This window comes from Schistocerca cancellata, chromosome 10, assembly GCF_023864275.1.
Source record: "Schistocerca cancellata isolate TAMUIC-IGC-003103 chromosome 10, iqSchCanc2.1, whole genome shotgun sequence".
Taxonomy (NCBI): domain Eukaryota; kingdom Metazoa; phylum Arthropoda; class Insecta; order Orthoptera; family Acrididae; genus Schistocerca; species Schistocerca cancellata.
Window position 1 is genome coordinate 21,301,616 of NC_064635.1, and position 15,691 is coordinate 21,317,306.

Here is a 15,691-nt window from a genome sequence, read left to right on the forward strand (position 1 = left end):
TATGGAAGTGAAATATGGAGGATAAATAATTTACGCAAGAAGAGAATAGAAGCTTTCGAAATGTGGTGCTACAGAAGAATGCTGAAGATTAGATGGGTAGATCACGTTAACTAATGAGGAGATACTGCAGAGAACTGAGGAATAGAGGAATTTGTGGCACCACTTGACTAGAAGAAGGGATCAGTTGATAGGACATGTTTTGAGGCATCAAGGGATCACCAATTTAGTATTGGAGGGCAGCGTGGAGGGTAAAAATTGTAGAGGGAGACAGAGAGATGAATACACTAAGCAGGTTCAGAAGGATGTAGGTTGCAGTAGTTACTCGGAGAAAAAGCTTGCACAGGATACAGTAGGATGGAGAGCTGCAGCCAATCAGTCACTGGACTGAAGACCACAACAACAACAACAACAACAACAACAATGGCAAAACTTTTAGTGTCCGACTTTCTTATCTCATTTCCTTGTCATCGCCTGATATAATTCTGCTACATTAAATTATCCTTGTTTTACTCTTGTTTATGTCCATCTTCCTCCCCCCATGAACCATGGACCTTGCGCCGTTGGTGGGGAGGCTTGCGTGCCTCAGCGATACAGATAGCCATACCGTAGGTGCAACCACAACGGAGGGGTATCTGTTGAGAGGCCAGACAAACGTGTGGTTCCTGAAGAGGGGCAGCAGCCTTTTCAGTAGTTGCAAGGGCAACAGTCTGGATGATTGACTGATCTGGCGTTGTAACAATAACCAAAACGGCCTTGCTGTGATGGTACTGCGAACGGCTGAAAGCAAGGGGAAACTATGGCCGTAATTGTTTCCGAGGGCATGCAGCTTTACTGTATGATTAAATGATGATGGCGTCCTCTTGGGTAAAATATTCCGGAGGTAAAATAGTCCCCCATTCGGATCTCCGGGTGGGGACTACTCAAGAGGATGTCGTTATCAGGGGAAAGAAAACTGGCATTCTACGGATCGGAGTGTGGAATATCAGATCCCATAATCGGACAGGTAGGTTAGCAAATTTAAAAAGGGAAATGGATAGGTTAAAGTTAGATATAGTGGGAATTAGTGAAGTTCGGTGGCAGGAGGAACAAGACTTCTGGTCAGGTGACTACAGGGTTATAAACACAAATACAAATAGGGGTAATGCAGGAGTACGTTCAATAATGAGTAGGAAAATAGGAATGTGGGTAAGCTACTACAAACAGCATAGTGAACGCCATGATAGATACGAAGCCCACACCTACTACAGTAGTACAAATTTATATGCCAACTAGCTCTGCAGATGACAAAGAAATTGAAGAAATGTATGATGAAATAAAAGAAATTATTCAGATAGTGAAGGGTGATGAAAATTTAATAGTCATGGGTGACTTGAATTCGGTAGTACGAAAAGGGAGAGAAGGAAACGTTGTAGGTGAATATGGATTGGGGCTAAGAAATGAGAGGAAGCCGCCTGGTAGAATTTTGCACAGAGCACAACTTAATCATAGGTAACACTTGGTTCAAGAATCATAAAAGAAGGCTGTATACATGGAAGAAGCCTGGAGATACTGACAGGATTTAGATAGATTATATAATGGTAAGACAGAGATTTAGGAACCAGGTTTTAAATTGTAAGACATTTCCAGGGGCAGATGTGGACTCTGACCACAATCTATTGGTTATGACCTGTAGATTAAAACTGAAGAAACTGCAAAATGGTGGGAATTTAAGGAGATGGGACCTGGATAAACTGAAAGAACCAGATGTTGTACAGAGTTTCAGGGAGAGAATAAGGAAACAATTGACAGGAATTGGGGAAAGAAATACAGTAGAAGAAGAATGGGTAGCTTTGAGGGATGAAGTAGTGAAGGCAGCAGAGGATCAAGTAGGTAAAAAGACGAGTGCTAGTAGAAATTCTTGGGTAACACAAGAAATATTGAATTTAATTGATGAAAGGAGAAAATATAAAAATGCAGTAAATGAAGCAGGCAAAAAGGAATACAAATGTCTCAAAAATGAGATCGACAGGAAGTGCAAAATGGCTAAGCAGGGATGGCTAGAGGACAAATGTAAGGATGTAGAGGCTTATCTCACTAGGGGTAAGATAGATACCGCCTACAGGAAAATTAAAGAGACATTTGGATATAAGAGAACCACTTGTATGAACATCAAGAGCTCAGATGGAAACCCATTTCTAAGCAAAGAAGGGAAAGCAGAAAGGTGGAAGGAGTATATAGAGGGTCTATACAAGGGCGATGTACTTGAGGGCAATATTATGGAAATGGAAGAGGATGTAGATGAAGATGAAAGGGGAGATACGATACTGCGTGAAGAATTTGACAGAGCACTGAAAGACCTGAGTCGAAGCAAGGCCCCCGGAGTAGACAACATTCCATTGGAACTACTGACAGCCTTGGGAGAGCCAGTCCTGACAAAACTCTACATCTGGTGAGCAAGATGTATGACATGGGCGAAATACCCTCAGACTTCAAGAAGAATATAATAATTCCAATCTCAAAGAAAGCAGGTGTTGACAGATGTGAAAATTACTGAGCTACCAGTTTAATAAGTCACAGCTGCAAAATACTAATGCGAATTCATTACAGACGAATGGAAAAACTGGTAGAAGCCGACATCGGGGACTATCAGTTTGGATTCCGTAGAAATGTTGGAACACGTGAGGCAATACTGACCCTACGACTTATCTTAAAAGCTAGGTTAAGGAAGGGCAAACCTACATTTCTAGCATTTGTGGACTTAGAGAAAGCTTTTGACAATGTTGACTGGAATACTCTCTTTCAAATTCTGAAGGTGGCAGGGGTAAAATACAGGGAGCGAAAGGCTATTTACAATTTGTACAGAAACCAGATGGCAGATATTAGAGTCGAGGGACATGAGAGGGAAGCACTGGTTGGGAAGGGAGTGAGACAGGGTTGTAGTCTCTCCCTGATGTTATTCAATCTGTATATTGAGCAAGCAGTGAAGGAAACAAAAGAAAAATTCGGAGTAGGTATTAAAATCTATGGAGAAGAAATAGAAACTTTGAGGTTTGCCGATGACATTGTAATTCTGTCAGAGACAGCAAAGGACTTGGAAGAGCAGTTGAACGGAATGGACAGTGTCTTGAAAGGAGGATATAAGATGAACATCAACAAAAGCAAAACGAGGATAATGGAATGTAGTCGAATTAAGTCGAGTGATGCTGAGGGAATTAGATTAGGAAATGAGACATTTAAAATAGTAAAGGAGTTTTGCTGTTTGGGGAGCAAAATAACTGATGTTGGTCGAAGTAGAGAGGATATAAAATGTAGACTGGCAATGGCAAGGAAAGCGTTTCTGAAGAAGAGAAATTTGTTAACATCGAGTATAGATTTAAGTGTCAGGAAGTCATTTCTGAAAGTTTTTGTATGGAGTGTAGCCATGTATGGAAGCGAAACATGAACGATAAATAGTTTGTACAAGAAGAGAATAGAAGCTTTCGCAATGTGGTGCTACAGAAGAATGCTGAAGATTAGATGGGTAGATCACATAACTAATGAGGAAGTATTGAATAGGATTGGGGAGAAGAGGAGTTTGTGGCACAACTTGACTAGAAGAAGGGATCGGTTGGTAGGACATGTTCTGAGGCATCAAGGGATCACCAATTTAGTATTGGAGGGCAGCGTGGAGGGTAAAAATCGTAGAGGGAGACCAAGAGATGAATACACTAAGCAGATTGAGAAGGATATAGGTTGCTGTAGGTACACGGAGATGAAGAAGCTTGCACAGAATAGAACAGCATGGAGAGCTGCATCAAACCAGTCTCAGGACTGAAGACCAGAACAACAACAAATGTCCATCTTAAAATCTCTTTGTCAAGACACTACCCATTTCACTCAGCTGCTCATTCAAGTCCTTCAATGACTTTGTAAGAATTACAATGTCAACAATGGACCTCAAAGTTTTTATTTCTTCCCCCGACCTTCAGTTCCCTTTCCATATTTCTCTTTGGTTTCCTTTAAAGCCTGCTCAGTGTACAGACTGAGTAACATTGGGGATGAGCTGCAGTTGTCTCACTTCTTTCTCAAACAGTGCCTCCTTGTCAAGTCCTTTGATCCTTATACCTGCAGAACGGTTTCTGTACAAATTGAAAATAACATTTGCTTAAACTTATTTATTGATCCTACCTTAATAATTTTAAAGAGTATATTCCAATTAAAAACATTAGGGAAAGGACAGATTGCTACTCACTGTAAAAATGACTCACTGGGTTACCGACAGGCGTAACAAAATATTGTTACACATTTCCAAAGCTTTCTCCAGAAAAGAAAACATGCACACATTCATACAAGTGAGCACCCCTCACAGATAGATAACTGCCATCATCAGCAGGTCAGATCGGAATGCCATTCCTGTTAAAAACGCCAAAAACTTTTCTATAAATCTCTAAATGCTACATATCTAGACTTGCCTTTCTTTAACTGTCTTCTAATAAGATGTACAGTCAGTACTGGCTCCCACGTTCAGACATTTCTCTGGAACCCCAACTCATCTGCACCAAGATTGGCTTCTGCTCTTTTCCCATTCTTCTGTAAATAATTTGTGTCAATCATTTGCAGCCACAACTTATAACAGTGATGGTTCCGTAATATTCACACTTGTCAGCATCTGCTTCCTTCAGTGCTGCAGTTATTACCCCTGACACCTTCAGAATGTGAAAGAGAGTATTCCAGTCAACATTGTCAAAAGCTATCTCTAAAACCAAAAATGCTAGAAACGTAGGTTTTCCCTTCCTTAATCTAGCTTATAAGATAAGTCGTAGGGTCAGTATTGCCTCACATGTTCCAACATTTCTACGGAATCCAAACTGATCTTCCCCGAGGTCGGCTTCTACTAGTTTTTCCATTCGTCTGTAATGAATGGGGTACTTTGCCTGTCAAGAACATCTCAAAACCAGGTGGAAAAATTTTGTGATAGTTATCTCTCACAAGGATGTCAGAAATTCTGAGGGAGTGTTGTGTTCTCCAGGGGATTTGTTTTTGATCTAGGTGTTCCAGAACAATCAAATTCTTCTTTCAGCGTCATAGCTCTCTTCTTATCTTCATTTACTTCATCTACTCTTTCTATGAAATTACAATATGTGATCGAAAGCATCTGGACACCCCCAAAAACATACGTTTTTCATATTAGGTGCATTGTGCTGCCACATACTGCCAGATACTCCATATCAGCAACCTCAGTAGTCATTAGGCATCATGAAAGAGCAGAATGGTGTGCTCTGTGGAACTCATTGACTTGAACATGGTCTCGTGATTGGGTGTCACTTGTCTCATATGTCTGTACCTGAGATTTCCACACTCCTAAACATCCCTAGGACCACTGTTTCCAATGTGATACTAAAGTGGAAATGTGACGGGACACATACAGCACAAAAACGTACAAGCCAACCTTGTCTGTTGACTGACAGAGACCGCTGACAGTTGTAAAGGGTTTGTAATGTGTAATAGGCACACATCTATCCAGACCATTACACAGGAATTCTAAACTGCATCAGGATCCACTGCAAGTACTATGACAGTTAGGCGGGAGGTGAGAAAACTTGGATTTCATGGTCGAGAGTCTGCTCATAAGCCACACATCACACTGGTAAATGCCAAACGATGCCTCAATTGGTGTAAGGAGCATAAACATTGGACGATTGAATAGTGGAAAAACATTTTGTGGAGTGACGAATCACGATACACAATGTGGTGATCCGATAACAGGGTGTGGGTATGGCGAATGCCCGGTAAACATCATCTGCCAGCATGTGTAGTGCCAACCGTAACATTCAGAGGCAGTGGTGTTATGGTGTGGTCGTCTTTTTCATGGAAGGGGCTTGCATGGCGCAGGCCTATCTTGATGTTTTAATCACCTTCTTGCTTCCCACTGTTGAAGAGCAATTTAGGGATGGCGACTGCATCTTTCAACACGATCGAGCACCTGTTCATAATGCACGGCCTGTGGTGTAGTGGTTTCACAACAATGACATCCCTATAATGGACTGGGCTGCACAGAGACCTGACCTGAATCCTACAGAACACCTTTGGGATATTTTGGAATGCCCTTCGTGCCAGGCTTCACCGACTGATGTCGATACTTCTCCTCAGTGCATCAATCCCCAAGAAACCTTCCAGCATCTGATTGAACATATGCCTGTAAGGGTGGAAGCTGTCATCAAGGCTAAGCGTGGGCCAACACCTTATTGCATTCCAGCATTACTGATGGAGGGCACCCCAAACTTGTAAGTCATTTTCGGTCAGGTTTCCGGATACTTTTGATAACATAGTGTATCTTCAAGTTTGTTTCCATTATATAGACCCCCTATGTATTCTTCCCACCTTTCAGCCTTCCATTCTCTGCTTACTAGGGGAGGCCACAACATTTGGAATGCTGATGTAACTGCAAACTTTGTACACTCTTAGTACTCTATTAGGACAACAAAATGTGTAAGCAGTAGTGCGTATTTCTCAAGCGTTACTGAGAAAATCGCAAGATAATTTTGGTCGTCGAATATATATTTGTGCGTGGCCATTTTAACCACGAAGTGGCTGTTGCAGAGGGGTGACAGCACAGTAGCTCAGCGTGTTCGGTCAGAGTGCTAGCTTCCCTTTCTAATAAAAAAACTGAACAAACAAACTGAATGGGTTTCATCAGACATCCGCCCTGAACAAATTCAGCGAACAATATAGAACAATATGTATATTAATTAAAATAAATAATAAAAAAAGAAAAGAAAAAAAGGAGTGGTTGGCAATCGCTGGATCGAGTGTTGTTTGTCAGATCCCACTCCCCCCTCCCCCCGACACAGTCATTTTCTTTACTATTTGTATTACAATTGATATAATGGGAAAAATACGTGTAATCGGATAAACTTTTATTAAATTTACAATGTTATTTGGCAGTCTACTAATTTTTATTATCACAAATAATATAATATTCGTAACTATTGACTAGTAAACGACCAAACACATAAAGCGATACTAAAAATGTATGCTTGTCCGTGTCTTCAGAACTGTTCGCATTTAATGAAAAGAGAACAAGAAATTGCTTCTCGGAAGATGCTATTAAAATACACTCAATACTGCATAACCAATCATCAGTGACGATTTTTAAGGAAATACTGCATTATGCATGGTTTGCTTCCAAACTATCGTCTGAAAGAGAGGTTTTTGAAAATGTTAACAAGGTTTGTTTTTCCACAGAAAACGTCAAAAGACCTTGCGTATGTGGAAACATAGCATTTATTCAATGCAGCTTGTGCCGTTTAACTTTATGTTTTCCATATTTTTATGAAAAATACCATCCTCCAACTTGTAATGTCTAAAGCGACAATTAATTGTACATCTTTCGAAAGCTGTCTGTGCCGGTCAAAACTTGGAGGTAACAAGTCATTTCGGGCTCCTTCCAGTTATAAGGGATTTCTCAAATCATGGACAAGCATACATGTTCAGTATGACTTTATGCATTTGGTCGTTTACTAGTCGATAGTTATGAATGTTACATTATATGTGATAATAAAAATTAGTAGACTGCCAAATAACATTGTAAATTTAATAAAATTTCATCTGATTACACGTATTTTCCCCATTATATCAGTTGTAATATAAATAATAAAGAAAATGACTGTGTTGGAAAAAAAAAAAAAAAAAAAAAAAAAAAAAAAAAAAAAAAAAAAAAAAAACTGACGAACGGAACTCGATCCCGTGGCTTGAACGCGTAAAGGGTAGCTAACGATGTGACCGAACACGGTGAGCTACCGAGCCGACACCACTCGGCTGCAGCCGCTACATGGTTAAAATGGCCACACACAGATACATACTCGACGACCGAAATTATCTTGCGATTTTCTCAATAATGCTTGAGATGTACGCACTACTGCTTACACATTTTGTTGTCCTCATGGAGTACTACGATTGTACGAAGTTTGCAGTAAATCCACGTTCCAAATGTCATGGCCTCCCCTTGTTAGTAAAGGACTTCCATTCCAGCTCTTAATATCCACAAATATGATGAAATAAGAGATAGTAATTATCAGCCTGCAGAAAAAGACTGTATTTTTTACGAAGAAGACATACTCGCCCCTTCATCCACAGATAGTACTCTCACATGTCATCATCAGGGGCCAGACACAGTAAGTGTGGTGGACATTACAGCAATCTCTCAGTTTTTCCATTTCCAAGGCACCTTTACAGGCAGCTGTATTGGTTTGCAATGCAAGGGTATTGTTGTCACTACAGAAACTTTCCCAGCATATTACCTGACTGTTTTCACGTGTGCAGCTGTATCATAGAACTGTCTAGATGTGATATTTCAGAAGAGAACACTGCTGGCTAATCTCACTGCAGCTGACTCCTGCAGGGAATAGCAGCCATTTTATATGCTACAGAAAACCAACAGAGTTCTCTAGTGTAGACAACATTCCCTCAGAAATACTGAGATCCTCGGGAAGTCTGCCATTACAAAACTATTCCACACCGTGAGCAAGATATTTGAGATGTGCAAAGTACACTCAGACTTCGTGGAAAGTCCTATTTCAAATGAGGCAGGTGGTGGCAGGTATGAATACAGTTAAAACCCCCTTTTTGCACTTTTCAGTGGACTCATCCAAAAAGTACAGGAAAGTGAAAAATGTAGGAAAGCACAGGAAACACAACAAGCAAAAATGATCAAATTACTCATAATGTCATTCTCTTTATATTGATCAAAATACGAAATTAAATCAATTTAAATTTTGCCTTTTTAATAACTCTGAAATAATTGACTGGAGTTGTTTTATAAACAGCAATTAGCTCTACCTGTCTCTCCAAAGTACAGAAAGCAAGTGCTGACACGAACAAACATGCATGCAGATTTATCTCTTCATTATGATCATGTCCAATGGTGTAAATAAAACACAGCAGCGAAAGTCTTTCACGAAACCACTATAAAAAGATTCTTGTGTTCTAATGAGATACTTATTATTGATAATCATTATAAAATTACAGTACATAAAACTTGAAACACGATATTGGTTAAAACACTACAGTTGGCAGTCTTTGTAAAAAGGAGCAATAGGTATGGAATCTACAGCTTGTTGACGACAGGGAGGTCACTCACCTCAGAGATGTCTCGGGTGAGAAAGAGAGTGGTAACTTTCATGTTATGAAGCATCTTGAGGAATGTTTACATCTGACATCATTAGGTCATACCAACTTAAGATTGCGCGCATAGTACAGATTAGTGTATTTCATGTGGAAGTAATGATGATTCGTGAACGCCCATTACAGAGACAGCCTTCTTCAAAAGTGGAGTTTATTTGTATAAATGACTGTGAAACAAATTAAAGCTCTTCTAATCCAACACAATGAACAGAAGGAAGGTTACTACTAGAGTCACTATCACTGGATAGTGATTATCATTAAGGCAGTTACATAAAATGCTTTCTCACCCTTTAAAACACTATGACCCAACACAGCAACAATGAAAATCTTGCTTACTGTGTTACTGTGCTAACCCTATGTTACACAATCAATAACTCTGTGTATAGTCTGCATTTGCTACTTTGTTCCAAGGCTGACTCTGAGTCGGAATACAAAGCACTTTTTGCAGAAATCTGTATAAAAATCAATGCTACAGGTTGTGATAACATCAAAGAAAACTTAAAATGTAGGAGATGGTGTAACACAGAATGGTTAATAACATGAATGCATTGTATTGAGAGAGTAGGATTTCTGTTGAGACTGACAAAAACGAATGTAAAATGTGGAAACGTAAAAACTGAGTTTTACTGTGTTACCAAATTATCAGTTTAGTAAGTCACATTTGCAAAATACTTACACAATTATCTATAGCAGAGTAGAAAAACTGTAGAAGCCAATCTCAGAGAAGATACATTACGTTGCAGGAACTTGCAAGACAATACTGGCTTCATGATTTCTGTTATAGAATATGCTGAAGAAAGGCAAACCTATGTTTCTCGCATTTGTAGATATAGAGAAACCTTTTGACAACATTGACTGGACTACACTTTTTGAAGTTCCACTATAACTTGTACAGACACTAGGTTGCAGTTACAAGCACCTAACGACATGAAAGTGAAGCAGTGGTGAGGAGGGACTGACAGAGGGTTGGTTGTACCCTATCACCAATATTATTCAATCAATTAAGCAAACAGTAAAGGAACACAAAGAAAAAATTAAAATTGGAGAAGTAGTTGATGAGTTTTTCTATCAAGACAGCAAAATACCTAGAGACAGCCAAAGTAAAATGATATAAAATGCATACTGGTTACTTCCGTAAGTAAACAAACCACCTCCACTACAGTAATTTGTTTACACGATTTAAAATTGCTGTGAGGCACAGTTACAGTTAAAAAAACATTGTCTCACATCTTGTTTTGGTTGTAGGACGCCACCACCCCAAGGAAATTTCATCATTAAGGAAAACAAAAAGTGAAAGCTAATGTAAAATGTATCTTAACATGAAGTAGCCTTCTGAAAGAGAACTTCTTGGTACGAAATCAGTAAAGGTACTTTTTAAGTAATTGTCACAAGTGGCTGGTTGCTGTTGTCTTCTCCGTAAGAATCAACCTACATCTTGCACACAGCCACGGACTCAGAATGTCAGTTTTCAACAAAATAGTAATAAATAATTATTATCTTCAAATTACAATGGTGACGGGCTCAGGAGCATTTGACAGGCACATTTATTGTACTACTGAACAATTAGTTCAACAATAAAATACAATAACAATACATATTTACACTATACAGTGATCTAACCCACATAATCTAACATCGGAAAATCCAGGATGGAATAATGACAATATTATTAAAAGGACAGACTGCTATTCACTACACAGAGGAGATGCTGATTTGAAAACAGGAACAACAAAAAGAGCTTTCAGCCAAAAGGTTTTCTTCTAATGTAGAAAATACAAATATTCATGCAAGCACAGCTCACACACACGTCTTTTTGTTGTGCATGTCTGTCAATCAACAACTACTCTACACCGTGAATAGCAATCTATCCTTTTCATAATATTGTCATTATTCTAAACGACATAAAATAATTGTATTAACATTTGACAACCGTGAAACTGTTTAGCTATATTTATTTGGTAAACTCTCAATCACTTATTTCTCAATACAGTGGAATGTGTAATTCAGGAAAAATTGGTATAGCTTAGTTTTGAAAAGGAATTCACTATTCCTTAAGTTTTTAAGCCCAGTGAGATTAAAGTTGATAATGTTTGCAACAGAATTCTCAGCAGCTCCCTGTACTGGGGGCAGACTTTTTGACTTTCATTTTTACATCTAGTGTTAAGCATGTGGACTGCTGAGCTGCTTTCAGAGAGAGTATGGTTCTTTATCAGGAAGCACGCGAGAGTAGAAATGTACTGATAAGTAGTGGCAGGAATTCCTAGCCCATTAAATAATTTGTGACAGATAGTTCTTAGTCTCACTCTGCAAATGATTCTGATCACTCCTTTCAGAGCAATGATGAGTTTTTTGAGAAAGAGAAGAGTTCCCTCCAGAAGATAATTCCACATGACACAGTGGAGTGCACATATGCAAATTAAGCTTCCTCTGTGACCTCCAGTAAGAGCGAAAGCAGCTGAGCTCAATCTGTGCACAGTTCCAGAAATGTGATATCCCCACTTTAGTTTGGAATCTAAGTGAAAATCCAGGAACTTAGTGCTGTCAACTTTAACTTCTGGTTAAATCAAACAACGGAAGCTCCAGATAGGAATATCAACAGTGTAAAAAAATACAGATTGTTAATTACTGTAAAGAAGACACGTCAAGTTGCAGACAGGCATGATTAAAACACACTCACATACACCTTTCAGCCACAGCCTTTGTCAGTAAAGAAAGACAGACAGACACACACACACACACACACACGAGAAAGCACACCTCATGCACACATGAGTGCCAAATGCCGGAGTTGGTGGTCATGTGTGTGTGAGGTATGCTTTCTTGTGTGTGTGTGTGGGGGGGGGGGGGGGGGGATGCATGCATGCATGTGTGTGTCTCTTTACTGATGTAGGCTGTGGCTAAAGCTATATCTGAGGGTCTTTTAATCGTGCCTGTCTGCAACTTGACGTGTCTTCTTTGCAGTAAGTAGCAATCTACCTTTTTCTATATTGTTAACTTCCAGTTACTGATTTTCACTGTCTATTCCTCTGATTTTGGTGACTCAATGATTGAAACTGCCCAAAAATTTATCTTGTTAAGGTTAGCATAAACAGAGCTAACAGCAAACCAGGTACAAACTTTTGATAATATGTTATGGGTGAGGGAGTTCTCAGATTTTCTGTTACAATGCTGGTGTCATCTGCAAACACACAAAAATTGGCACTTATCACCATTCCCAGCTGTAGACACATTGTTGACATAAATCTTAATCAGTAAAAGAGCCTGGAGAGAGCCCCCCTTCCCTATTTTCCAAATAAGTACTTTCCTTACAAACAATGAGTTATAGAATCTGATGGCTGGGATTATTTGCTTTACCTACTAACATCCAAGCCCAGGTTTTCAATGTAGCTGTAGTAGCGAGGAGAACCGAGAGTGAAGTACGAGACGATGGTGATGTCCAGAGCCCGGCAGAAGGCACGCAGTTCCCGCTGCTGGTGGTAGACGTGGAGCTCCACCTGCAAGTTCGCTGGTCTGACCCGTGCTGACTGCCAAATGCGTTTTATCTGCTCGGCATTGAAGTTGGAGAGACCAATTGACAGGGCAAGGCCCGCGTCTACCTGGGCTTCCATCGCCTGCACAAATTACATAATGTATGAGTTAGAGCTTCTGTTGTTAAGTTACAAATTTGACCGCTTAATATACTAAATTTCTTTCAAATTATGTTCAAAAAAATACACTACTGGCCATTAACATTGCTACACCAAGAAGAAATGCAGATGATAAACAGACATTCATTGGACAAATATATTATACTAGAACTGACATGTGATGACATTTTCACACAATTTCGGTGCATAGATCCTGAGAAATCAGTACCCAGAACAACCACCTCTGGCCGTAATAACGGCCTTGATATGCCTGGGCATTGAGTCAAACAGAGCTTGGATGGCGTGTACAGGTACAGCTGCCCATGCAGCTTCAACACGATACCACAGTTCATCAAGAGTAGTGACTAGCATATTGTGATGAGCCAGTTGCGCGGCAACCATTGACCAGTCGTTTTCACTTGGTGAGAGATCTGGAGAATGTGCTGGCCAGGGCAGCAGTCGAACATTTCCTGTATCCAGAAAGGCCCATGCAGGACCTGCAACACGCGGTCGTGCATTATCCTGCTGAAATGTAGGGTTTCGCAGGGATCGAATGAAGGATAGAGCCACGGGTCGTAACACATCTGAAATGTAACATCCACTGTTCAAAGTGCCGTCAATGTGAAGAAGAGGTGACTGAGATGTTTAACCAAAAGCACCCCATACCATCACGCTGGGTGATACGCCAGTATGGTGATGACGAATACACGCTTCCAATGTGCGTTCACCACGATGTCGCCAAACACGGATGCCACCATCATGATGCTGTAAACAGAATCTGGATTCATCCGAAAAAATGACATTTTGCCATCGAGCACCCAGGTTCATCATCGAGTATACCGTTGCAGGCGCTCCTGGCTGTGATGCAGCATCAAGGGTAACCGCAGCCACGGTCTCCGAGCTGATAGTCCATGCTGCTGCGAACATCATTGAACTATTCATGCAGACAGTTATTGTCTTGCAAACGTCCCCATCTGTTGACTCAGGGATCGAGACGTGGCTGCACGATCTGTTACAGCCATGCAGATAAGAAACCTGTCATATCTATTGCTAGTGATATGAGGCCATTGGGATCCAGCACAGCGTTCCGTATTACCCTTCTGAATCCACTGATTCCATATTCTGCTAACAGTCATTGGATCTCGACCAACACAAGCAGCAATGTCGCAATATGATAAACCACAATCCCGATAGGCTATAATACTACCTTTATCAAATTTGGAAACGTGATGGTATGCACTTCTCCTCCTTACACGAGGCATAACAACAACATTTCACCAGGCAACGCCTGTCAACTGCTGTTTGTGTATGAGAAATCAGTTGGAAACTTTCCTCATGTCAGCACGTTGTAGGTGTTGCCACCGGCACCAACCTTGTGTGAATGCTCTGAAAAGCTAATCATTTGCATATCACAGCATCCTCTTCCTGTCGGTTAAATTTCACGTCTGTAGCACGTCATATTCGTGGTGTAGCAATTTTAATGGCCAATAGTGTACCACTATTTTTATTAATGCAAAACATCCTACAGGGTGATTCAAAAAAACATTTACAAACTGAAGCGGCACATCAGACATAGATCAAAGATCAGTAATCACATGGAAACCGAGAGTCACAAATGCCACAAGAGGGCACTACGGTCACAAGAGAGTGTTAACTATACGAACACTGGAGTGCAGAGAGACTGTTGCCATTCACACCATGGAAGCATCTACAATGGGCTTCCATCGCCTGCACAAATTACGTAATGTAGGAGTAACATGGCTAGCTACATGTACCTCGAAATGGATGAGATGCTTTTGATTTATGGCATGACCAGATCATGTTATTGTATCGTGTGAAATATCCTGATAGAAGGGTGCAACACCATACATTATTCTCCATCCTCCATCGCCAATTGTGCGAAGCCGGCTCATTCCACGAGCACGAGTGAGTACCTGGTTGTCAGTGAACAATACGGATAGCTACAGCGGATGAAGGCAATGTCGAAAGGGTGCAGCTTACGTCATCAGCAAGGACACGACGTGTATCCTACACCACTGATATCCACCAACCCTCCACCTCGCACACTGTACACGATGAAAGTTCCATTTCACCCTTTTCATTTCCAACACGTCCAGGCGCTGCAACTAGTGGACAATAATAAGTGCATAGGATCTGTGTGGTGGTTTCTGCAGGAATCCACTGCAGACTGAAGCTTCACACAGAGTGTGTTCTTCACTGATTAGGCTGCATTCTCACTCGAGGGTGTGATGAATTTTCATAACTTGCATATGTGGGTAGATGTGAACCCACATGCTACAAGTATGCATGCCTCACAGTGAAAATTTACCGTTAACGTGTAGGCTGGCATTGTTGGAGACTGTTTAATTGGGCTGTACATTCTCCTGGACCAAATTGATAGTTGCACATACCTCATATTCCTGAGAAAGGTTCTGCCAGACATGCTGAATAATGTTCCCATACCTATTCAATGCAGCATTCGACTGCAGCATGTGCAGCCCCCAGGCATTTCAGTAGACAAGTGAGGGCACATCTGCAGGCTACCTTTTCCAGCACCTGGATCGGTCGCGGTGGACCAGTCGCACTGTCACCACGGTCACCCAGTCTGTCCACAATCGATTTTTTCCTGTGGGGTATGTGAAGGGCCTCCTGTATGAAACACCTGTTAAATTACTGGAGGACCTAGTGGACAGGATTGTTGTGGCAGCAGGATGTCTTTGAGGTACACCAAGTATCTTTGAGAGGATGTGCCGTTCAATGTAGCCTCAGTGTCAAGTGTGTCTGGACGCACCTGGACAAAACTTTGAACATCTCCTGTAGTGGGTGTCCATTTATATCGTGTGACCAAATAACTGTAATGCCATATAGTTGCCCTGAAAGGCATTTACAGCATCTGCTTATTTTACGATCCTTTTTATATGCCC

General features: G+C 40.7%; 1 protein-coding gene across 2 annotated transcripts in view; it reads right to left on the reverse strand.

Moving 5' to 3' along the window:
* The window catches only part of LOC126106810 (1,5-anhydro-D-fructose reductase-like), a 99,583-nt gene that overhangs the window by 27,705 nt on the left and 56,187 nt on the right, over positions 1-15,691 (reverse strand). For both annotated transcript variants that reach the window (XM_049913204.1, XM_049913203.1), the window contains one exon: positions 12,496-12,752. In XM_049913204.1, coding sequence (XP_049769161.1) covers positions 12,496-12,752 — 257 coding nt within the window. The remainder of the gene's footprint in view (positions 1-12,495; positions 12,753-15,691) is intronic.